Consider the following 24725-nt stretch of genomic DNA (forward strand, 5'->3'; position numbering starts at 1 on the left):
AAATGCAATGAGCCACAATGTCATTACTGCAAACTACCCTAGTTGTGCTGCTTGGATACTGATTTTTTTTTTTTTTTAATGTGACTGAAACATTTTCCTTCTTTCTTGCTTAAGATTCATTATACTTGAATGTGTCCTTGTAGCAGTGCTGACTAGGAACAAACATACAACTTGCATAATCGAGGTCCACTTTAGAAAGTATTCTCAGAGTGTCTGGCTGGCTCAGTTGGTAGAGTATGTGACTCTTGATCTCGAGGTTGTTGAGTTCCAGCCCGACGCTGGGTGTACAGATGGTTTAAAAATAAAATCTTTTAAAACTTAATTAAATAAATAAATACATAGTAATGCAGATTTAGTTCTCCCTTGCTTGACTGGGATGGAATAGTAGATGCTGTGGATGGGAATGAAAACTCAAGATCCTGAGACCCATCTTTGAAAAGGAGGTGAAAAACATTTTTGTTTTATACCTCATTTTATTGTTCTGTTTTGGAATTCTAAATGAGAGCATATTGTCCCCCAAGGGCTAATGAAGGGATGCTGAAGCCTGCCTGGGACACTGAGGAGTTAGGTCAGGGATCCACTGGGATTAACTGTTCTTGGTGTTATCACAGGCTCATTCAGCCTCAATGTTAATCTATTAACAATGAGAGGATTCCCCTTGTGATACTTTTGTCTGTAGTTACTATATACTGCCAGTACATACACACTCACACACTTTCCCCCTACTGCATACAAACAGGTTCATTTTATTTATTTTTTTACCAACAAGTTCATTTTATTTATTTATTTTTATTTAAATTTTACTAGTTAACATATAGTACAACATTAGTTTCTGGAGTAGAATTCAGTGATTGATCTCTTACACACAATACCTAGTGCTCATCACAACAAGTGCTCTCTGTGATACCCAACCCCCATTTATTTATTTATTTATTTATTTTTTTTTAAAATATTTTATTTATTTATGACAGATACAGAGAGAGAGAGAGGCAGAGACACAGGCAGAGGGAGAAGCAGGCTCCATGCACCGGGAGCCCGATGTGGGATTCGATCCCAGGTCTCCAGGATCACGCCCTGGGGCAAAGGCAGGCGCCAAACCGCTGCACCACCCAGGGATCCCCCCAACCCCCATTTAGCCCATCCTCCACCCACCTCCCTCCAGCAACCCTGAGGTGGTTCTTTATTCTTAAGAGTCACTTATGGCTTGTTTCCCTCCCTCCTTTTTTTCTTTTCCCCATTCCCATATGTTCTTCTGTTTCCTTTTTAAAATTTATTTTAGAGAGAGTGTTGGGGGGGGGGGTGGTAGAGGGAGAGAGAAACCCAAGCAGACTCTGTGCTGAGTGTAGAGCCCGATGTAGGGCTGGATCCCATGACCCTGAGACCATGACCTGAGCCATAACCAAGAGTCAGACACTTAACCAGCTGTGCCACCCAGGTGCCCCTGTTTTCTTTCTTAAATTCCACATATGAGTGAGATCTAGTAAGATCATTTTAAATCACTCTGTTTTATCTCACGATGTGATAAACTGCATGGATAGGGATCAAGAAAGCAGTACCCTGGGACCCCTGGGTGGCTCAGTGGTTGAGCGTCTGCCTTTGGCCTAGGGTGTGGCCCTGGAGTCCCGGGATTGAGTCCACATTGGGCTCCCTGCATGGAGCCTGCTTCTTTCTCTGCCTGTGTCTGCCTCTGTGTGTATGTGTCTCTCATGAATAAATAAATAAAAAATCTTAAAGAAAAAAAGAAAGAAAGAAAGAAAGAGCAGTGCCCTAAAATAGTCAGGGAAGTAGAAACACACAAAATAATAGGCAGTCACTAAACCTTCCAAATGAAGCAGTTAACCTTTAAAAAACAAAAAACTTTTTTATTTTGCCCTAAATTTCAACTTAATAGAAAAATGCAAAAATAATGAAAATAATTCCTTTATGCTTTTTACCTGGATTCTTCAACTATTAACATTTACCATTTTTACCTTATTATTCTGAATCATATGAGAATATGTTGCATGGGACGCATGGGTGGCTCAGCGGTTGAGTGTCTGCCTTCAGATCAGGGCATGATCCTGGGGTCTGGGATCAAGTCCCACATCGGGCTCCTTGTGGGGAGCCTGCTTCTCCCTCTGCCTATTTCTCTGCCTCTCTCTCTCTCTCTGTCTCTCATGAATCAATAAATAAAATCTTTAAAATAAAAAAAAGATATGTTGCAAACATGATGCTCCATTAACCTTAAGCATCTCAGTATGTGTTTCCTAAAAAATCAAGGACATTCTGCTGAAAAATCAAAGTACATCCTCTAATATCAAGAAATCAGCATTGATACAGTACTATGGTCTAATCCACGGACTCCATTCGAATATTCCTGATTGTTCCAACAACGTCTTTTGTGATCATCCTTTCCTTTTCAGTCCAGAATCCAATCCAGGATCACCTATTGTATTTAGTTTTCACGTCTCTATATCCACTTTCGATGTGGAGTAGTTATTTAGTTTTTCCTTGTCTTTTATTGCTTAACACTTTTGAAGAATACAGACCTACTCTGTTGAATGACCTTCAGTGTGTGGTTGGCTGATACTTCCTTAAGATTACGTTCAAGTTAAACATTCTTGGCAGGAATAACACAGAAGTGATGCTGTGTTCTTCTCAGCAGATCACACTGGGGCATCCCATGTTGATTTGTCCCATTGCTCATGATGTTGACTTATCACTTGGTTAAGATGATTAATTATTAAATATTTTATACTTATTAATTAATAATTAGGAAGTCTTTGAGTGATTAATTTTAAATTAACTTAAAAGTATTTGAATCTATGCAAATACCCTGTTCCTCATCATATTTTCACCCACTAGTTTGAGTCTCCATTGATGATTCTCATCTGACATAATTATTACTGTGATAGCTGCCAAGTGCTCATTTTCTGACTTCTTAATTGCTTCTACATGTATTATTAACTGATGTTCTGTTACAAGATAGAATTTTTCCTTCTCCCAAGATTTATAGATGAGGCTCCAGTTAAACCAGCAGTTTGAGTAAATTACTGGTGAAGACCTTCTCTGGGTCTCATGAGTGTTCAGTTTGTTTATGTAGGTAACTAAGCTTTTTCTGGTCCCTAATTGGAGGTGTCATTTTCATTTCACATTGGAACTTTCTGGGGCTTGACTCACCTTGTTGGAATTTAGCTTATGCGGTTACACATTTAGAGGTCAGAGAAAGAAGACACATTGTAGAATGAGATCTACTCAGAGACAGGACTTCTCTTTCACTGAGTTAATCTGTGTCCATTAGGATCTAGTAACAGGACAGCTGTGGCCACTTAGCAGTGAGAACTAGTTCTATAGTCCAAATGGCTTGAGATAAATGAGTTCTGGTAAATACTTATTTTTAAAAATATTTTATTTATTTCTTCATGATAGAGAGAGATATAGACAGACAGAGTGAGGAGCAGGCTCCATGCAGGGAGCCCAACGTGGGACTCGATCCTGGGTCCCCAGGATCACACCCTGGGCTGAAGGCAGCGTTAAACTGCTGAGCCACCCAAGCTGCCCTGGTGTGAATACTTATTGCCAAAGTTTCCAATTAGCTGTGAGATTGGCCACAAACATCTGTAATTTTACCAAATATGGAGGCAATTAGGGGTTCCAGGTAAGAGTTTGACTTACCAATATCTGGATTGCTTCCAAACTTTCTTGTTCTAGTGATTCTTATGCAAATATTATGACTTATTTGCTGGTTTGGGATTATAACAGATGTTTATTGCCAATATCTAAAGAGGGCAATTAGGTATTAGGTATCTGTTTTTTTGTAGAGTGGCTACAGGACCAGCAGTGGATCTTTCTTGGGCTATAAAATGTCTCTTTGGTCCAAGGGCTACATAGCCTCCAAGCCTCCACTTTGGTGAAACCTTGGATTTTTTATTCATTCAAGATCCATTTGTGCTTAAGTGGCCATGTGCAGAGCAATGTAAGAAGTTTTCTCAAAAAAAAAAAAAAAAAAAAAAGAAGAAGTTTTCTCAATGAATGCCATAAGTTTAGAATGTTTTTAAAATAGATATCACGGGGGTCCTAAGTAGCTCAGTTGGTTGAGTGACTAACTCTTGGTTTCAGCTCAGGTCATGATCTCTGGTTGGTGAGATGGAGTACCACATCCAGCTTCCTGTTCAGTGGGGAGTCCCTCTGCCCCTCCCCCTACACACAACACATACACACATGCACATGCATGGGGATTTTCTCAAAATAAATACATCTTTAAAAATTTAAAATAAATGTCACATTAAGAAATTATTATTGAATTTCTTTAGGCATGATGATATTATAGTATATGTTTTTAAAAAATGCTCTTATTTTTTACTGAGGCACATTGAAATATCAAAGAAGAAATCATAAAGGAAATTAGAATATTTCAAATTGAATAATATTGAAAGTACAATACATCAAAGGGGGTGGGACAAATGCAGTGATATGATGTCTTAAATTTGCTTTCAAATAAAAAGGGAGTGAAAGAGGAAGAAAAAGGAGGAGGAGAAGGAGGAAAAGATGATATAGCAGAAACCAGACTGGCTACAAGATGATAATTATTAAAATTGGTTAATGCAGGTCATAATACTACAAATATTAAAGTGAAATAAAGATATTTTCAGATGAAACTGATAAAGTTTGTTGTCAGAAGACATGCAGTAAAGAAATGCTAAAAGAAATTCTTCAGGCTAAGGAAATTGATACCAGATGGATACTTGGATTTACAAGCAGGAAATGGCGATGTGTGGAAAAATATAAAATTTTACAGTCATTTTAAAGATACATGACTGTTTAAAGCAAACCCAGTGTATTATGGGCCTTTAACATAAGTAGGTGCAGTATTGTGACAAAAGCTTAAAGGATGGCAAGAACTATACCATTCCACTGTTCCTTAATTTTAAATGAATATTCACTCTAAATAGACTGAAATGTTAAAGATGCATAGTACACTTCCTAGCAACAACTTAATTGCATAATGCAAGAGGTATGCCTAAAAGCCAATAAAGAAATTGAAATGGAATACAAAAAAATTCAAATCTCAAACCAAGGCAGGAGAGGAGGAATAAATTTTCATGAAACAGGGAAGCCCAGGTGGCTCAGTGGTTTAGCACCACCTTTGGCTCAGAGTGTGATCCTGGGGATCCAGGATCGAGTCCCACGTTGGGCTCCCTGCATGGAGCCTTCTTATCCCTCTGCCTGTGTCTCTGCCTCTCTCTCTCTCTCTCTGTGTCTCTCATGAAAAAATAAATAAAATCTTTTTTAAAAATAATAAAAAATAAATTTTCATAAAACAAAAGAGAAAAACAAAAAATCAAGACCTGGATTCAACCATATCAATAAGTATATTAAATATAAGTGGACTAAACCCTCTAATAAAAGGCAGTGATGGTCAAATGAGCTTTAAGAAAAACAAAACAAGATCTAACTGTATACTGACCACAAAGGATACATTGTAAATATAAACACACTGATTGGTTAAAAGTAAAAGGATAGAAGATATACCATACAAATGCTAAGCGGATAAAAGTAAGATGGCAATATTAATATCAGACAAAATGGACTTCAAGACAAGGAATATTACCAGAAAGATAGAGAGGAATGTTTTGTAAAGAGAAAAGGATCAATTCATGAAGAAGTCAGAACAATTATATATGTACCAAATAATAGAGTTTCAAGTTACATAAAACAAAGCTGACTGAATAGAACAATTAAACAACAAAAAAGTAAGAATATAGAACTGAGAAACTTCTCAATCACCTTGACCTAATATTTATAGAAAACTAAACCCCCAAAAAAAAGAAAAAAAAAAGAAAACTAAACCCAACAACTTCTAAATATATGTTTTTTATGAGCAAAGCAACTTTCACCAAGATACACAATTTCCTAGTCCAAAAAATAAGACTCAGTACATTTCAAAACTGTTAAAATCTAATTATGAATATTTTTTAAACAACAATGCAACAAATTTGAGGTTAAAAAATATAAAATATCTAGAAAATCCCAAAATATTTGGAAAATAACTCACAAATTACCTGTGGCCAAAGAAGAAATCACAAGGGAAATTAGAATACTTCAAATTAAATGACAGTGAGAATACAACACATCTAAGTGGGCAGGATCCATCTAAAGCACAGCTGAGAGGAAAATATATCATTTAATTTCTTATATTAGAAAAGAGAAAAAGGATTTAAAATTAATTATCTAAATTTCCACCTTAAATAGCTAGAAACAAATAGCAAATTACTTACAAACTAAGTAGAAAGAAATAAGTGATGAAGAGTAGAAATCAATAAAATAGAAAATGAATAGAAAACTGTGAAAACAAAAGCTGGATATTTGTTTTTATTTTTAAATAGCAATAGAATTGATAAACTCCTGACAAGAATACCAAGCCAAAAAAAAAAAGAAAACACAAAATGCCAATATCAGGAATGAAAATGGGAATATTGCTTTTGATCCCATAAACATGAAAAAGATAAAAGAAAATCATCACAATTTTAGGCTAATATGTTCAATTTTTTATTTTTATTTATTTATTTATTTATTTATTTAAATTTATTTATTCATGATAGCCACACGGAGAGAGAGAGAGAGGCAGAGACACAGGCAGAGGGAGAAGCAGGCTCCATGCACCGGGAGCCTGACATGGGATTCCATCCCGGGTGTCCAGGATCGCGCCCCGGGCCAAAGGCAGGCGCCAAACCGCTGCGCCACCCAGGGATCCCTGTTCAATTTTTTAAATGGTTGTTTTGTAGATTCCTGAGTTGTTTTTTAAACATTGTTTTGTACATTCTACATACATGAATTGAGAGTTCATGAGCTGCTTCCTTTCCAATATATATTCTTTTTTACTTTTTTTCTGGCTATGTTGAAATGGCTAGGACTTCCAGTATGTGTTAAATTGAAGTGGTGAGAGTGAACATTCTTGCTTTATTCCTGATGTTAGGAGTAAGGAATTAATATTTCATCACTAAGTGTGATGTGGCTTACAGGTTTTTATTTTAATTGCACCAGGAAGTCGTTGTAGGGTTTTACTTGCATGGGTGATGTTATCTAATTTATATCGTTAAAAAACCACTTGGGCTGCTGTGTAGAGAATGGGCTCCAGGAAGAAGAGCAGAAGCAAGGAGACTGTCAGGAGGGACTGCTGGAGTTGTGCAGGAGCGAGGTGGAGGTGCTTTGCACCAGAGTGATAGCAGTGGATATGGAGAGAGGTAGTTGGATTTGGAGATACATATGTGTAAAGCTGATAAGACATGCTGATTTATTGAATTTGGGGTAAAGGAAAAAGAGAGAAAATCCAGATTTACAGCTGAAATAACTGTTTATTTCAGATTTTTTTTCCCTATGTTATTTCAGACTTAACTTTTTTTAAAAGTCAGAACATCATAGAAAGAACAATGACCAATATTTATATTGGATTTTTGGTCAGTTTTAGATACTAGTGTTCTGATTGAAATTTCCATGTCTTTCTTTTTAGGTGTGTCCAAGACTTTTCAGAAAGGATGCAAGTGGCCAAACTGGATTTCTCTACAGTGTTACCACGCTTCATTTCTCTATATATCTTTTCCTTCCTGAATCCAAAAGATCTGTGTGCAGCTGCACAAGTCAGCTGGCCCTGGAAGTTTTTAACTGAACAGGTTTACTACTTGTCACTTTCTAGTAATAGGGCGCAAATACAACTGTATTCTGTAATGAAGCAATAGGGGTAGCTTCCTTCCTGAAGATAATGACTGAGGGTATTTGAACCGTAATTAACTTACTCTTCAGAGAAAAAAATGGGGATAAGTTAAATACAGTAATTTACTTTGTAAGTAAGGAAATATACACTATTCTAATAATTCGTGTAATTTTAAGAATCTTTAAATTACTCAATTTAATTATTTAGAAAATGTTTTATCTTGGCTAAAGAAGTCCACTTTTTTCCAAGAGAAATTAGTTAAGCTTTGGTTATTATATGATATTATTTTACCCATGATAACTCACCTTGAAAACTGTTATACAACCATCCTCATTTGATCCCTCTTTGGCTAACATCTGTTAAAGAGATTTTCCTCCTCTGCCATTAATTTTGCCTCCGGCCTAGTCGTCTCATTTTCTTTTTAAAGATTTTATAAAGTGTAATGGCAGACATACTTTGAGTACAAGTCAATAATGAATTTACTTCTTCACCGTGAACAAACTTCCCAGGGTGGGCTTGCATTGAGTGTCTGATCTCAGAGAATACGTAGCTCTCTATGGAGAGGCCACATGCAAAACCAACCGTGAGCCTTGGATTGACAGCATTTAAGAACCCAGGCCAAGTGTTTGCACATGTATTGTTTTCTGACTTTTTACTTTCAACTTATGCCCTTATATTTAAGGAATATGTCTTGTAAACAGAATATGGTTGTTGGTGGTTGTTTTTTTAACATTTGACAATCTTTGGCTTTCAGCTGGAGTAATTTTTCTATTTACATTTGTGTATATACTACATATTTAAGCTTAAATCCACCATTTTACTTTGTATTTTTTGTTTGTTCCATGTGTTTTATTTTGTTTCCATTTTTGTCTTTTGGAGTTCTTAAATGTTTTTTATATTGTTAATTATGAATTATTTAGCAGTTCTCTCATGGCTGTACTAGAGATTACACCACTCATCTTAGGGCTTTTTTTTTTTTTTTTTTTTAACCACTTCTGAGATAATGCAAGGAGCTTAGGACCCCTTTAACTCTAATAGCTCTGCTTCTACCTACCTTCAACTCTGTTGTCAAATTTGTTTTTTAAGATTTTATTTATTTGAGAGAGAGAGAGAGCATAAGAGAGCAGCAGAGAGAGAGGGATAAGCAGACTCCCTACATAGCAGAGAGCCCAACACAGCTCAATCCCAGGACCCTGGGATCATGAAGTGAGCCCAAGGCGGAGGCTTAACTGACTGAGCCACCCAGGAGCCCTTCATGTCAAATATTTTAATTTTATACACACACACACAAAATACACAAACACAATTTATATATATAAATTATATATATTATATTATTATAAATTATATATATATATATACCTCACAAGACTATTATTTGATATAGTCAATATTTACTTATAAGTAACCATATACTTTTTCTGTTGCTCTTCATACCTTTCTTCATCTCTGAGTTTCCATTTGGGATCCCTTTCCTTTTGAATTCTCTTTAATATTTCTTCTATTGCAACTTGCTGCTGCCAAATTTTCTTATTTCTGTTTGAAACTATCTTGATTTTCACCTTCATATTTGAAGGATATTTTCACTGGGAATATGAACTCCATGCTGGCAGTTAATTTTATAAAACTTTGAAACTTTTCTGTTGTTCTTTGGCTTCCATAATCTCTTTTTTTCTTTGAGAAGTAGAAAGCTTTATTGTTGTTCCTTTAATGGTAATATTTTTGTTTACTCTAACGGCTTTTAGGATTATATTTTTCTGTCTTATCTTCTCTTTTCTACAATTTTATTATGATGTACCCAGAAGTGTGTGTGTGTGTATATTTCTCCTGTTTTGTGTTTTGCAGTGATTTTTGAATCTGATATTTAATATCTTTATCAATTTTGAAAACTTCTCACAGACTATCTCCTCATGTATTCCTTCTGCCCCATTTTCCTACTTTTTTCTGATGAGATTGCAATATTTACACATTAGACTGATTCACCACCTCCCACGGTTTCATGTTTTCTCATGCGTCTTTTCCTAGTCCTTTTGGCCTTCATTGTTTCTACTTGGATTTTGCTTCTAGCTTTTTAGTTTACTAATTACCTCTTTAGCTAGATTCTAATTTGCTTTTAAACTGGTCCATTGAGTTTTAAACTTCAGTTATTATATTTTTCGATTCTAGAATATCGGTTTTGATTATTTCACCAAAATTTCACACCTCGCTGCTTAACTTCTTTAGACATATTAATTATAGGGTTATTTTTTAAGTTCATACTTAACAATTACAACATATGGCTCTCCTGAGAATCTCTGTCTACTTAATAAAAGATAATAAAAGACAGAGAAGAAACAAACAACTATGATCCTTTTGTGTGCCTGGTGCTTTTGATTGAGTACCAGATATTGGATATAAAATATTGATGCAATAATTTGAGCCTCTGGATGATGTAATCTTCCTCCAGAGAGAATTTGCTTTTGCTTCTGGCATTTGGTTAGGGTAGGAATGCATCACTTAAATCCAGTCAGAGAAGGAGAGATTTTAAAATGGTTTCAGTCTTTGTGAGAGTTTGTCTAATTCCTTACCCTCACTGATAAGGATCTCAGCTGAAAGTCTGCTGTGATTATCAGGGCTTTTTCCCCTGGTGAGCCCTGAGTTTACAATTGTTTCCTCTCTTCCTTGTGAGAATGCCTAAAATTCTTTCTTAGATTCCATGTCATTCAGCCATAACTTTCTGCTCTGCTTCTCAGCCGTAGCTTTGCTTTGGAACTGTCAAATGCCTTGAAGTGAAAAGTAGTGCCAAATATTGGGCTTACCTCTTTAGGTTTCCCTTCTCTCTGGGGTCATGGTTGCATGAGCCCTTATTGCATTGGTAGCTCTATATGCCTTCAAATACTTGTTTTATAATAGTTGGTCTAGGTGCTTCAGTTAAACCACATGAAATTTGCTGTTTCCATATAGCAAAGCTGGTTGCATACTGGCAATATCATATGGTTCAACCAGAGGTGTTCCCAGTGGGAGGTTTGGTCCAAAACAAACGAAAACGCTATTGCTAGTAGCAGAATACTCAGAATCTAGGGCTAACCGAATGCTATGGGAGCAGGTATACAGAGATACTAATACATATATTCATATATAACATATATTGTCATCAAAGACTAGTTTTGTATGGAATAAGGCATGCTTATTTGTTAGTGTCAAATTCAGATGACAAGTCAGCTGCCACAGAAATCTCAATGTAAAGAAAAAATATCCGTGTACCCAGAAACATTATTCCTAAGAAAGATCAGTAAAAATTTCTTGCAACTCATCTTTCTCATTTCTTTTTCTGTAGGATTGCTTATGGATGTCCAAATGCATTAGGTTTGGGTGGTTTCTGCCCTATACGCCAGCAGATAATGAGTATGGTGCTTGGAAGCATCATTACATTGCTTGTGTGTCCAACTTAGATTGGCTAACACCTAGGGAAGCTGCTGCTATCTATGGGACCCTGAATGAACCCAAAACAAAATATGAGGAGTTGCAGGAGAAACAAAGAGAAAAGTGCTTAAGAAAATTAATTTGGGAGAAAAGTGCACTACGTAAGAGTAAGTAGCATCTTAAAATGGTATCTTACCCAACCATTGTAGAAAAAAATGGATTCATGTATAGATTCCCACAGAGGAGGATAGCTATGTCTTTCTGGAATAGCATGTGGAGGGTATTCTCTAAAGTATACTCAGGACAAGCTCTTCCCCCTCCCCACCTCCACCATATACTTCAAGTTAATGGATAAGAAAAAAAAGAGTTCAGATGAAACACAGAAAGTCAAATATCAGTGCCTCCATTATTGTGCTGGTTCCTCTCAGGTTTATGAGACAGAAAAAAAGACAAGGAGGAGAGGGGAGTATGAACACATGCAAAAGCCAAGGACATAGGTCCAGGACAGAAAAATTGGGATTGGAGACAGAGGGGGAGAAGTGAAACTGAGAATGGACGCAGGAAGAATGGCACTAAAAGAAAAGTGGGAAGGGAGGAAGGATAAGAGCTGCTCAGCAAAGCCTTCTGATTTGCACAGTGCACTGCTTGAACAGTGAAAGTGATTTGAGTCCTGACATCTTTTTTTCACTGACTCACCCTCTGTGAGATGGGAACAAATGGGGGATTACTTGAAGCCAAGAAGGGTAGACATGGATGTGAAGGCTATAAATCGATTAAGTGGTTTCCACAAGAAAAGAGGTGCTTGTTCTCTGAGTTTGGTTTCTTGACCTGACATGACTGGTAAGTAGTAAGTAGCATCTTAAAATGGTATCTTACCCAACCATCGTACTTGCAGCCACAGCACGGAAAGGATAAGAAATCCAAACAGAGTCTGTAAAAAGGGCTATAAGTATTGGCCATTTGGAGTAGTACCCTGGTACAGCTTTATTTTTGATGCCTTTATCTATGTAGATTTGGCTGAGAGAAGAATGAAGTAAACAACCGAGCCTGCTGCTGTTTGTTTTTCAGAGGAGTTATTCAAAGTTCGACCCCCTTGGGTGAGCGGAACATGCTGCTCTAGATTGTTAAAATCCAAATGCCAGCCACGTCTCTCCCAGGCTCTGAAGGATCTGAGGGATCGAGGGGGATTACATGAAGCTTTGGAGAAACAGCTTGTTTTGGCATCCTTAGAAGCTTTGCCCAAGCAGTAAGCAAACCTCCATCTCCTGAAGGCTCAAGACCATCCCATGATACCAAGAATTCATTTTAGAATTATTTAGCTAACACACAGGGAGGTTGTAAAACTATCTGGCTCATATCCTATGAGATAGCAATAGAGATAACTCCTTCATCTTCAAGAGCGGTGGTCTATGACATGTTTTCTAAAGAGGGAAATGTGTAACATTCAAATTTTATATTTCAAATATTCTTGACCCTGCGGAGAGGCTGCAATGTAGTACATTTTCTGTGCAAAGTTATTGAGCAAAAGTAACTTTTTTTTTCAGAAATTTTTTTTTATGGAGTAAGTGTATCCAAATGGGAATGTGGGGGTAAGGGTAAGAGAATGGAGACATTATTTAGAAAACTGTGAGGACCAGATGATCTAGGAAATTTTAAATCTCTCAGCTGTTCTTTTTTAAAATGTCATTTGAACTGCTGAGTATGTCACTACATTCATTTTAAGAGCCCAACAAAAGCTAAATAAGTTCCAGGAAGCCTTTCCAGGATCCCATGAATGGAGTAGGAGAGACCCAGAGGCCAACTCTGGCCCTAACCCACCCAGGAGCCCCATTTGCTGCTGTGCCCATGGGAGGGAGGGAGACACTGAGGTCCTGAGGCCACGCGCCTTGCTCAGTATAACTGATGCCCAAACAACCTGTTGGTGCTCAGTTATCAAAATGCAATTAATAGAAAATTTACATTTCACGTATACCCTTCTTTTCCCTATAGAAACAATCTTTCTGGAAGCCATTCCTACCCTTTATTATCAAAGAAAACTTGGCATGGAGTTCATAAAAATGATGACAGCTCTTCACATGCTTCCCAGCCCCACTTCTTATTAATATCATCTCGGATTCCTGCATATGAGGTACAGAGTATGTTAGGAGGTCTGCCCTTTTCTGAATCTATACCAGGGGGATGTATGGCAGTCTTTTGGTCACCATGTGTATGAAAATTATTCCTCTTCTAAAAGGAAAATGGCCTAAGGGGAAATTTACAGACCCCAAAACACTTCTAAAAATCAGAAGCAATAAAGATAACCATAGGTCAAAATTACTTAAAAAAAAAAAAACATTAAAGGCCCAAACTACCTTGCATTTAATTAAGTGTCCAGTGAATTCTTATTGAACTGAATTTGTTATGCTTATTCCAGAAAAGAGCAAGGTGATTGATTATTTTAAAACCTCTTTGACATATCCAAGGAATTAAATATTATCATATTACCATCATTTCTCAAAAGGAGAATGTCAGAAATCCATTTGGTGAGCCATTCAAGGAGGGTGCCATTAATTAAAAAAAAAAAGATTTTATTAATTTATTCATGAGAGACACACACACAGAGGCAGAGACATAAGCAGAGGGAGAAGCAGACTCCTTTCAGGGAGTCAGGGAGCCTGATGTGGGACTCCATCCCCTGACCTGGGATCACACCGTAAGCCAAAGGCAGGCGCTCCACCACTGAGTCCCAGCAGCTCGTGCCCCAGAATATGTTTTCTTTCTTTCTTTCTTTCTTTCTTTCTTTCTTTCTTTCTTTCTTTCTTTCTTTCTTTCTTTCTTTCTTTCTTTTTTCTTTTTTTTTTTTTTTTTGATTTTATCTATTTATTCATGAGAGACACAGAGAAAGAGAGACAGGCAGAGGGAGAAGCAGGCTCCATGCAGGGAGCCCGACGTGGGACTTGATGCCAGGTCTCCAGGATCACACCCTGGGCTGAAGGCGGCGCTCAACCGCTGAGCCACATGGGCTATCCGAATACGTTCTTTCTATAATGAAGTTATGTATTTTAATTTTAATATGACTAATAAGAAAAATGAAGGAAGCACAATGACGACATAGGAAGCATGTATTTTTATAGATATGTGAGTGCAAATATATGCATTGATATGTGTATGATTTTATAGATATCTGATTGCATGTATCTATATATGCACTGATGCACAAAGAGGGACATATGTAAGGGATTACATTCAGTAGGTTACATTAATTGGCCTACTTAGAAAGATTTTTAAAAATTCCTATTTCTAACAAAATGGTTGCTTTCAAAATATGAAATCGGTATTCTTTCTGGGCACCTAGAAATTGACTCTGATCATTTACAACCTGCCAGTTTCATGAATTCACAGGAAAGCAAGATCAGAGCTTTGATCTTCCCGTGGGCCCCAAATAGTTTCCCTAATGTTTAATAATGGGCATCAAGCTGGGCATCTGGTAGTACAGTATGGGTGAAAAATCTAGTTTAAAGTAAGTCCATTCTCCTATTTGTCTTCTCTATCAATGCCATAATTACTCATTTTATTATGAATGTGATGGGTATTTAGGCAAAAAGTAGTATATAACGATGTGGTAGTCCTGTGTTTAGTTTGCACTGTGACCTTCAGAAAGTGGCATGAGGTTTGGGGGAAAAAATCATTGACTTGAATGACTTTCTAGCCTGTCTGCTGGTTGTTGAATTCAAAGCACAGCGGTCTTTATATTTATTTAAATAACAAATATTTAACCAATTAATGTTGCTAACTAAAAAATTTGTAATTAAGAGGAAAACTTTAAATCTATTTTAAAAGTCCATTGCAAAATCATATGATCTCAATTTGTTTTTTAAAAGTTGCATATACGTCTCTTCGTGGGTATATACGAAGATAAAAAGGCTGGAAGAAAATAATCTAACTTGTTAATCGTATTTATCTCTGAGTGCTGGAGTTACAAGGGTACTTAATTTTCTCCTCTTATAATTAGAAAAGAAATAAAATCATTTAAAAGAAAGCAATGAATGAGACAGCTTATTTTCCTCTTTCAATGATTTCTGGAAAAAAGTGTTTAAAAATCACAGCAAATTACATACCATTGCATTAATTTTATTAATAAATATTCTAAAATAATCAGCTTTGGTTTCATTTTCTAGATAGTGGTGGCCAGCATTAGGACAGGTATCATTTCTGTGGTGTATGAACATAGCAGCTTAACCTTGGACAGCCTGCTTTATCTCATAGAAAAAGCTCTGGATGGGCAGAAGGTACAAAGTATGGGGATATTTAGTGATGGAGACAGCAGAGAAATCAATTTACTCCAAGGTAAGCTTCGAGATTGGAAACAACAACCAACTTTACACCAATGCCACATTTGTCCACGTGTATGAACTTCAGAGCACTATTTAAATTTCAGTTTGCTAATAGAGTTGATAACCTAGTTCAAAGCAGTCATACAGGAGGTGTTCCCTCTTATTCAAGGGAGGATCAGTCTTTTTGTTCTGTTCAGACCTTCAACTGATTGGAGGAGGCCCACCCACACTGGGAAGAACAATCTGCTTTACTCAGTCTGCCTATTCAAACATTAATTCCCAAACACTCTCACAGACACACCCAAAATTATATTTGACAAAATATCTGGGCACCCCTAACCCAGTCAAGTTGACATGTAAAATCAATCATCACACCATTAAATAAGAACTTCCCTCTTCCCTCTTATTCCAGCCCCTAGGAACTACCATTTACTTTCTTTTCCTGTGAAACTGACTACTTTACATACCTCATATAAGTGAAATAATGCAGTATTTAACTTTGTGACTGGCTTATTTTATTTAACATAATGTCCTTAAGTTTAATCCATGTTGTAGCTTATGACAGGATTTCCTTTACTTTTTAAAGCTGAATAATATTCCATCATTTCTATAGACCACATTTCATTTGCTGATGGACATTTAGGTTGCTTCCACTTCTTGGCTATTTTGAATAGCACTGTTACGAACATGAGTGTGGATATCCCTTTGAGATTCTACTTTAAATTCCTTTGGATATATATCCACAAGTGGGGTTGCAGAATCACATGGTAATTTATTTTTAATTTTTTGAGGAATGTCCACAATATTTTCCATAGTGGCAGCACCATTTTGTGCTCCCACCAATGGTGCACAGGGGCTCCAATTTCTTCACATCCTTGTCAAAACCTGTTATTTTCTGTGTTTTTGTTTGTTTTTAGTTGATAGTAACTACCTTAATGGGTTTAAGGTGATATTCATTATGGCTTTGATTTGCATTTGTCTACTAATTAGTGATATTGAGCATTTTTTCATATGCTTATCAGCTATTTGTGTATCTTCTTTACATATATCTAATGAAGTCCTTTGCCCATTTTCTGATGGGTTTATTTGACATTCTTTATTGAGGTATAGACATTCTTTATATAGTCTAGATATTAATCTTTTATCAGATACACGATTTGCAAATTTTTTCTCTCATTCTCTATGCTGTCTTTTACTCTAATTATGTTCTTCACAAAAGTTTTTAAGTTTGGTGAAAGTGTAGCAATTATAATAGCAGCAAAACCCAAGATCTATAAATTGGTATGCATGAACAGCAGTCATTGTACTTCCAAATGGCTTATACCACAAAGGAAAGGATTGACTGATATCATTAACTTGTATGGATCATCTTTTTAAAATGTCAATGGTTATCCTTCTCTGAGAGAAGGAGATGATGACTGTTTTAGAATTAAAGTTTCAGTTTCTTCCTTATACTATAACTTACATCTTTCCTTGTTAAACCTAAAATAGAATGGTTTTAAGATTTACTAGTGTGAAATCTTCCATCTTTGTGAGATGAGGGAAGAAAGAGAATGAGATGGTCAAGGGTCCAGCTGGCAAGGAACTCATAAAATGGCAAAGTGGGTACCTGAATCACCCATCAAACTACTGCCTCTATGGCTATGTTACCCAGTGATCTATCCCAGCTGCTAACTCAGGAAATGAGCAGGGAAGCCCTGGTGCTCTGCGGAGGCCAACTGCTCCATCTGGGGGAATTTCAAGAGGGCTGTAAAATGGATAGCAGAGCTCCTGGCTGGGTTTGTCAACACTGTGGCTGAATAAACTTGGATAAATTCAGTGGCAAGAGAAGCCAATCACTCAAGAGATAGGGTTTGGAAAAAAGAAAGGAAGAAATTTATTTTGGGTGCCAGTAACCAGGGGAGGTGACAGGCTTATGCCTTAACAACTGACCTCTCCACCTGTGAGATGGACACTGGACTTTTATAGAAACAGGTTCAGAGATGCCTAGGTGGCTCAGCGGTTAAGCATCTGCCTTCAGCTCAGGGCGTGATCCTGGAGTTTCGGGATTGAGTACCACATCGGGCTCCCTGCATGGAGCCTGCTTCTCTCTCTGCCTGTGTCTCTGCCTCTCTCTCTCTCTCTCTCTGTGTGTTTCTCATGAAAAAGAAAGAAAAGAAAGAAGAAAGAAAGAAAGAAAGAAAGAAAGAAAGAAAGAAAGAAAGAAAGAAAGAAAGAAAAAAAAAAAAGAAAGGAAGGAAGGAAGGAAGGAAGGAAGGAAGGAAGGAAGGAAGGAAGGAAGGAAGGAAACAGGTTAAGGGGTACATGCAAGGGAGCAGGCAGGGAGCACGTGATCATGAGAGGGGGCCAGTATGTGTTCAGCCTACAATCACAGTCAGGGAAGGAGACACGTGGGGTGTGGTCTTCTAGGCATTTCATTGCTATCAGGGCTTTTCTGGTTTGATTGGAATGTTCCAATCATTGCAAAAATGTCTTTTCAATGCCTCAAGGAGGTGCAGTAAGAAATAGGTATGATGGGTTTTATTTGAAACGTGAATTAATCAGTCTTGTCTATTTCTGGGTTTTTTTGTTTGTTTAGTTTTGTTTTTCTATTTCTGGTTTTAACTGTTGGGCTCTATAGTTGGGCTTGCTAACAGCTAGAACTTGGCATGCTTGGAATAGGTTTGATAAATTTTATTAACAAAAATAAACTACTTCTGGTTTATCTTTACCTTATTTTTGTCTTTCCTTGTTTAGTTGACCTATGTATGGAATAAGTTGTGTTCCACATCTAATTTTATATCCCCCCCTGGAAGTACAGCACAGCTACTACTTAGGGTTTACATTTATGAGTAATTACATGGTAGCTTTTCTCTAAATGATGGAGAGGTATCAATTGAAATTTATACTGTGGTTTAGTAGGTTTACCTCTTACAGAGTAAAAGGACCTATTAAAGTTTTCTAGCATCTCAGACTTTATGTTGTGCAGATGAGAAGGATTTTCAAACTCTGCCTTTTCCATGTTTTCTTATTTATTTACTTATTTGAGAGGGAGGAAGGAGAGAAAGAAATAGAGAGGAGGGGCAGAGGCAGAGGGGAAGGGGGAGAATGTGGGAGAGGGAGAGAAAAAAGAGAGAGAAAGAGAGAGAGAGAATCATGACCCTGAGATTATGACCTGAACAGAAATCAAGAGTTGGATGCTTAACTGACTGAGCCACCCAGGTGCCCCCACCTTGTTTTCTTTTTTAAAACCAATACTAACATAACAAAATATCTGAAAACTAAAGTTTCTCTCTATATAATTGTGGTGTTTCCCCAAGAGCTTTTGCCTTAAAATTAAGAACAAAATGAGATCTCTTACTCCATTCAATTGAAGAGGTCCTTCCTTCTGTATCTAGATTTCTTTTTTTTTTAATTTTTATTTTATTTATGATAGTCACAGAGAGAGAGAGAGAGAGAGAGAGGCAGAGACACAGGCAGAGGGAGAAGCAGGCTCCATGCACCGGGAGCCCAATGTGGGATTCGATCCTGGGTCTCCAGGATCGCGCCCTGGGCCAAAGGCGGGCGCCAAACCGCTGCGCCACCCAGGGATCCCTGTATCTAGATTTCTTGATGGAAAGAAGTGAAATGTTGGGATTCTTCCCTGACTTTGTTTTCATTCCCTTACCAGGATTTAAGAATTCAGAATCTTAAGGACTCCTTTAGAAATGGGTCGAGACACATGCAGATTCATTGAATCATCATCCAGAATTCCCAGCAAGTGGGAGTGTCAGGGATGTTTACCATCTCTGAGAGCCTTCTATTCTGAATGACTTATTTTTTGATTGACATCTTACTTTGGACCTTGGTTGCAAAAATCCCAGGACTTGACTGGCCATTTCCCCTAAACCCTGCTGCTAGCCTGGCAATGCACCTTGCTGCACAGTGATGGCAGAGAGACAATGTCCTAAATCTAAATGCGCCGTGTCCAATAAACCGAAAATGTGAAGGAGATTATGGTCACGTCGGAGTCCTCCTGTGGCCCTGATATGGTGCACCACTGAAGCAGAGGCTCCCTCCAGATCTGAGTCTTACCAGCAGTCACTGGCTTTTTGAATTGTGATTGCATTTTCACAGAGTGCTAAGAGTTTCTGTTCATGATAATGTTATAAACTAATATGACATTTTGAGTTCTTCCTCAGGTTATAAAATTGGTATTAAAAATTTACTGAGGCCTGAAGTGAGAGACTTCTGGGAGAAGTTAGGAAGCTATGTGGCCCCTGAAGAAGAAGGGGGTCATGTGGACCTCTTTGTACCACTTGGAGCATCAGGTCAGTTTTAAAAGGCAGTGGTCAATAAATAAATAAATAAATAAATAAATGGCAGTGGTCATGGCCTTCCTTAGTAATATGTTGTGAATATTTCAATTCAAATGATTCAGTCACATTTTACTCCTTCTTTCTCTCTCACACCTCACATACTCAGGTATTTAGGGGGCAAAGAGCTGAGGTTAAAGGTCAGAGTAACCTGTCCCTGCAGAATGAAGTCACTAGTGGCAAGAGCCAGCCAAGAATACTACCGGTATCTCTTCTGGAAAATACAGTAAAATCAGCCTCCTCTATAGAGGGGGAAATGCTGAAACCATAATCAGTTGGTCTGAGAAAAGTCTCCCTGCTATGTTCTGAACCTGGAAGGAGTGAGCATGAACTTGTGACCAAGGACCTTGGACTTGAATCCCACTCACACCACTTTAGCCATGTGGCCTTGGGCAAGTTTGTAAACCTCTGTTTCCTCATAAGGATAATAGTACTTTACCTGACAGGTCTTGTGAATATCAAAATAATGTAAATAGTTACAATAACTGTATTTATAAAAATACTTACAATAAAAATAAATAATAGAAATGTTTAAATAATATTTGAATATTAAAACCAGATGAAGTGCTTGCTAAAAATGAGACTGATTGCTGATCTTGGAGGTTGCTGATAGAATTTTAGGTGCCCATCTGTCTCATACCAGTCATTATAATTCAAAGTTGATTTTAACATGAAGAGAAACTTTAGAAACATTAGGACAAATTCACTTTTTAGACAGCTATTAAATAAAAGCTCTACACTCATGGGCCTTTTTTTTTTTTTTTTTTTTTTTAATGCCAAGCAGAGCAAGGCAGAGGGAGTATATAATTAAATTTTCTCAGTTTCTTATTACCCATTCCTTAGGGAACTCTGACTTTTAAAGTTCCTTCTAATCCTCAGATTTCACTGAACTATTCATACATGCCAAGCATGCTCCTGACAGGTTTCAACCGGGGTAAAGGGAAAAACAAAAGGATGGAAAGGGGTTTAAAAGAAAACGAATTACAAAATACTGTGATTTTTTTACATGGTTATGATAATTGTGTAATCTTAACTAAACTATACCTAGAAAAATCTAGGAGGAAGTATAACAAAATTATTAACAGCATTTATCTCCAGATGGGTTTTGCAGATTTTCTGCTTTTGAAATCAGAATACGGATGGTGTGATTCCTTGTTTAAAACCTGTGTGTGGGAACCCTGGGTGGCGCAGCAGTTTGGCGCCTGCCTTTGGCCCGGGCGCGATCCTGGAGACCTGGGATCGAGTCCCATGTCGGGCTCCCGGTGCATGGAGCCTGCTTCTCTCTCTGCCTCTCTCTCTGTGTGACTATCATAAATAAAAAAAAATAAAAAATAAAATAAAACCTGTGTGTGTGTGAGAGAGAGGAAGGGTAGCAGTGTATAGAAAAGAGTTTGGAAGGATGTATACCAAGGTGTTAACAATAGTTAGATAGATACGTGACTTTTCTTTCCTTTTATTAAAAATCTCTTATCTGTCCCTATTTTCTGTAATGAACTAGTATTACTTTTATAATAAGAGCATTTTTAAAAAAGATTTTAAGTAATCTTTACACCCAACACAGGGATCCAACTTACAACTCGAAGATTAAGAGTTGCATGCTTCACCAACTGAGCCAGCCAGGTGCCCTGCAAAGCAAATTTTTAAACTGGAGTAAAAGAGAGGATTTGAGAAAGTAAGGCATTGAAAGGTGACCTTGAAAGAGATTGAGAATAAGGGCAAAAGGAGGAAAGAACAATAAATTTGGTGACAAAAAATTGTCTCCAGTGAAACTTAATGGTAACCCAACAGTAAATCTCTCACCACCATCATGGCCCCCAAATCATTCCTGAACTCCTCGTCAAGTGTAATTTCCACCTAGATGAGCCATCAAGACCCTGATTCAGTGAAAAGACCTTGGCTTCTCAGTCCAAAAGTCTCTCTTGTGCCACCTCACACATCACTCCGGAGCTTGTCACCCCCAGTAACTGTGTAGCCTCTGAATGCTTGATCTCCAGCATTTTTCTCTCTGAGTACCACTTCCAAATTAGGTACTAAATAATCCAAACATCCATGTTCCAAACATTTCTACTCTATCAGCTCTTTGCCTTAAGACCACCAACGCACACGCTCCCACTTTTTCACCCTATTACCGTGCCTTCATCCTCGGTTCCATCCTTGTGAAATTTGGATTTAAAGGTTCATCATTGTCATTACTCTCTTGCAAAGAATCTGAACTTCTTTGTTTCTCTTTCTCGGGCTAAATTTCTGTGCTCCTTAAATGCCATCATCTGTATAATCTATGCCTGCCTGCCCTAAAGCAGTTAAAGCCTGTTGAAAACAGTACTACAGCTATTCTTAGTAATCTACCTTGACTTTCATGGCAAAAATATCAATGGGATTGCAGCACTGAGAAGCGGTCCTACCACCTTCTGTTGGTAAATTCCTTTCCCCACTCTTTGAGATGACTGTGTATCATCCCTTCTCCTTGTCGATCTTTCACGAACCTCTCTCAGCTGTTGACCTCACCTTTAACTGCCCTGAAAAAACTCCCACATTTCCCTCCCACCACCAAATCCACCACCTACTCCACCTCTTAACCTTCATTCTCTGTCTTCCCTTCTGTCACAATGGAAGAAACAGCTCCATTCAAATCAGAGATCAAGCACTGACTTGAACTCTGTATACCACTTCCTTTCACCTCCTCACCGCCACATTCTCACAATGCTCTCCAACAGCCTCAATCCCTCCTTCTTTACTGAGTCATCCCTATCACATCAGGATGCTACCTGTAGTAGCAGCTCCTGTGCTTAAAAAAAGAGAAAGAGACCATGAACTTTCCCTCATTTCTATATACTTACCTATATACACCTATATGCTGACTAAACTAATGATTCTCAAATGTTAATATGTATTTTAATCACCTAGAAAGTTTATTAAAGTACACACAGCTGGGTCTCATCCTAGCATTTCTTACTCAGTAGTTGTGGCATGGGGCCTGAGAATTTGCATTTCTAATAAGTTCCCAGGTGCTGCTGCTCCAAGGCATGCTTGGGGAACCACTGGTTTATGCTGACAACTTTACCTTCCTCACCCCTCACTCACTCCTCAAGCTCTTCCAAATGGTCTCTTTCTCTCTACTATAGTTGCCTGTGGGAGACTCTAAGCACTTCCACATGCCCAAATCCAATGGTCCTTCTTCCATGCTCACCTTGCTCTGACCTCAGCAGCATTTCATGCAGATAGACACTGCTCCTGGAAGCTCATCTTCTTCTCTGGATTTCCCTAACACCACCCTCTCCCAGAATTGCCTCTTAGGCCAGTGGGCTCTTGTCCATCTCCTTTGCTGGCTCCTCCTTCTCTGAAAATTCTTCAACCTTTCCACAGCCACACTCTTCGCATAGGCAACCTCATCCAGTCCCGCTCTGAATCTGATCTATGAATTCAAGACTCCCAAATGTATGCTTCTGGCTCTGAGATCTCTGAGCTGAGACTCATAGCTAGCTCCTACCTGGCATCTACTTAAGAATGTTGGGTTCGTGCATCTAGGAGGCATCTCAGAGTTAATGCATCTAAAACTCTTATTTGCCTCCCTAGCACCAAACCAACCCCTTCCCTAGGATTCCTCAATTAAGATATCATTCACCCAGTTACTTCATAAGCCAAAAACCTAAAATTTGTTTTTTGGGGACATTATTTGAAAATTTTAAAGGGCTGCCAGGGTGGCTCATACGGTTAAGCACCCAATTCTTGGTTTTGGCTCAGGTCATGATCCCAAGGTTGTGAGATTGATTCCACACTGCCAGGCTACATGCTCAGCAGGGAGTCTGCTTGAGATGGTCTCTCCCTCTCTCTCTCTCTCTCTGCCCCTCCCTCCACCTGCTCACTCTCTAAAATAAGTAATAAAATAAATAAAGTCTTAAAAATTTTTTTCAAGCAGCTTTACAAAGGTATAAATGACATACAATAAACTATAGATGTTTAAAGCATGCACTTGGATAAGTTTTTTTTTTTTTTTTTTTTAGATTTTTATTCATTTATTCATGAGACACACATAGAAAGAGAGAAAGAGAGAGGCAGAGAGAGAAGCAGGCTCCATGCAGAGAGCCCGATACGGGACTCCATCCCAGATCTCCAGGATCATGCCCTGGGCTGAAGGTGGCACCAAACCACTGAGCCACCTGGGCTGCCCACACTTGGATAAGTTTTAACATAGGTCTACATATCCTGTGAAACCATAAAATAATCAAGATAATGAACATATTCACTACCTCCCAAATTTTCCTCATGCCACTGTAGTTTTTCCCTCCTGCTTCTCCCCACCCACATCCTGAATCAAACACTGATCTACTTTCTTTCACAATGTATTAGTTTGTATTTTACGGAATTTTCTATAAATGGAATCATACACTGTGCATTCTTTGTCAAGCTTCTTTCACTCAGAAGAATTATTTTAGATTCATCTGTTTGATGCCTGTATCAACGGCTCATTGGAGTTTTTTTTTATTGCTGGGAATTATTACATTCTATGTATATACCACAATTTGTTTATTCAGTCACCTGTTGATAGATATTTGAGTTATTTCCAGTTCCTGGGTCTTATGCATAAATTTGCTATGAACATATGTGTGAACATATGCTCTTACTTCTCTTGGATAAATACCTAGGAGTAAAATGGTTGGGTCAGATGACAGGTGTTAACTTTTTAAACAATGGCTAAACTATTTTCCAAAGTGGTTGTACAATTTTACATTTCCACTAGCAATGTATGAGAACTCTAGTTGCATAGTACCCCCACACTGGGTACATAGTCTTCTTAATTTTAGCCCTTTGAGTGGATATGCAGTAATATCTCATTGTGGCTTTAATTTGCATTTTCCTAATGACTGATGATGCTGAACATCTTTTCATGTGCTTATTTGCCATTCATTGGTCTTCCTTGGTGCAATGTCTGTTCAAGTCTTTTGCTTATTTTAAAAATTAGGCCATTTATTTTCTTATTGAAAACTT

General features: G+C 37.8%; 1 protein-coding gene across 38 annotated transcripts in view; it reads left to right on the forward strand.

Moving 5' to 3' along the window:
* The window catches only part of ECT2L (epithelial cell transforming 2 like), a 79556-nt gene that overhangs the window by 22363 nt on the left and 32468 nt on the right, over positions 1-24725 (forward strand). For all 38 annotated transcript variants that reach the window (XR_013377768.1, XR_013377789.1, XR_013377795.1 and 35 more), the window contains exons 4-9: positions 7490-7649; positions 11007-11259; positions 12161-12338; positions 13082-13220; positions 15250-15418; positions 19566-19694. Coding sequence is in view for 23 of the 38 variants with exons in the window: in XM_077894782.1 (XP_077750908.1) it covers positions 7490-7649; positions 11007-11259; positions 12161-12338; positions 13082-13220; positions 15250-15418; positions 19566-19694 (1028 nt within the window). In the remaining 15 variants the exon portion in view is untranslated. The remainder of the gene's footprint in view (positions 1-7489; positions 7650-11006; positions 11260-12160; positions 12339-13081; positions 13221-15249; positions 15419-19565; positions 19695-24725) is intronic.

Source organism: Canis aureus, chromosome 1, assembly GCF_053574225.1.
Source record: "Canis aureus isolate CA01 chromosome 1, VMU_Caureus_v.1.0, whole genome shotgun sequence".
Lineage (NCBI taxonomy): Eukaryota > Metazoa > Chordata > Mammalia > Carnivora > Canidae > Canis > Canis aureus.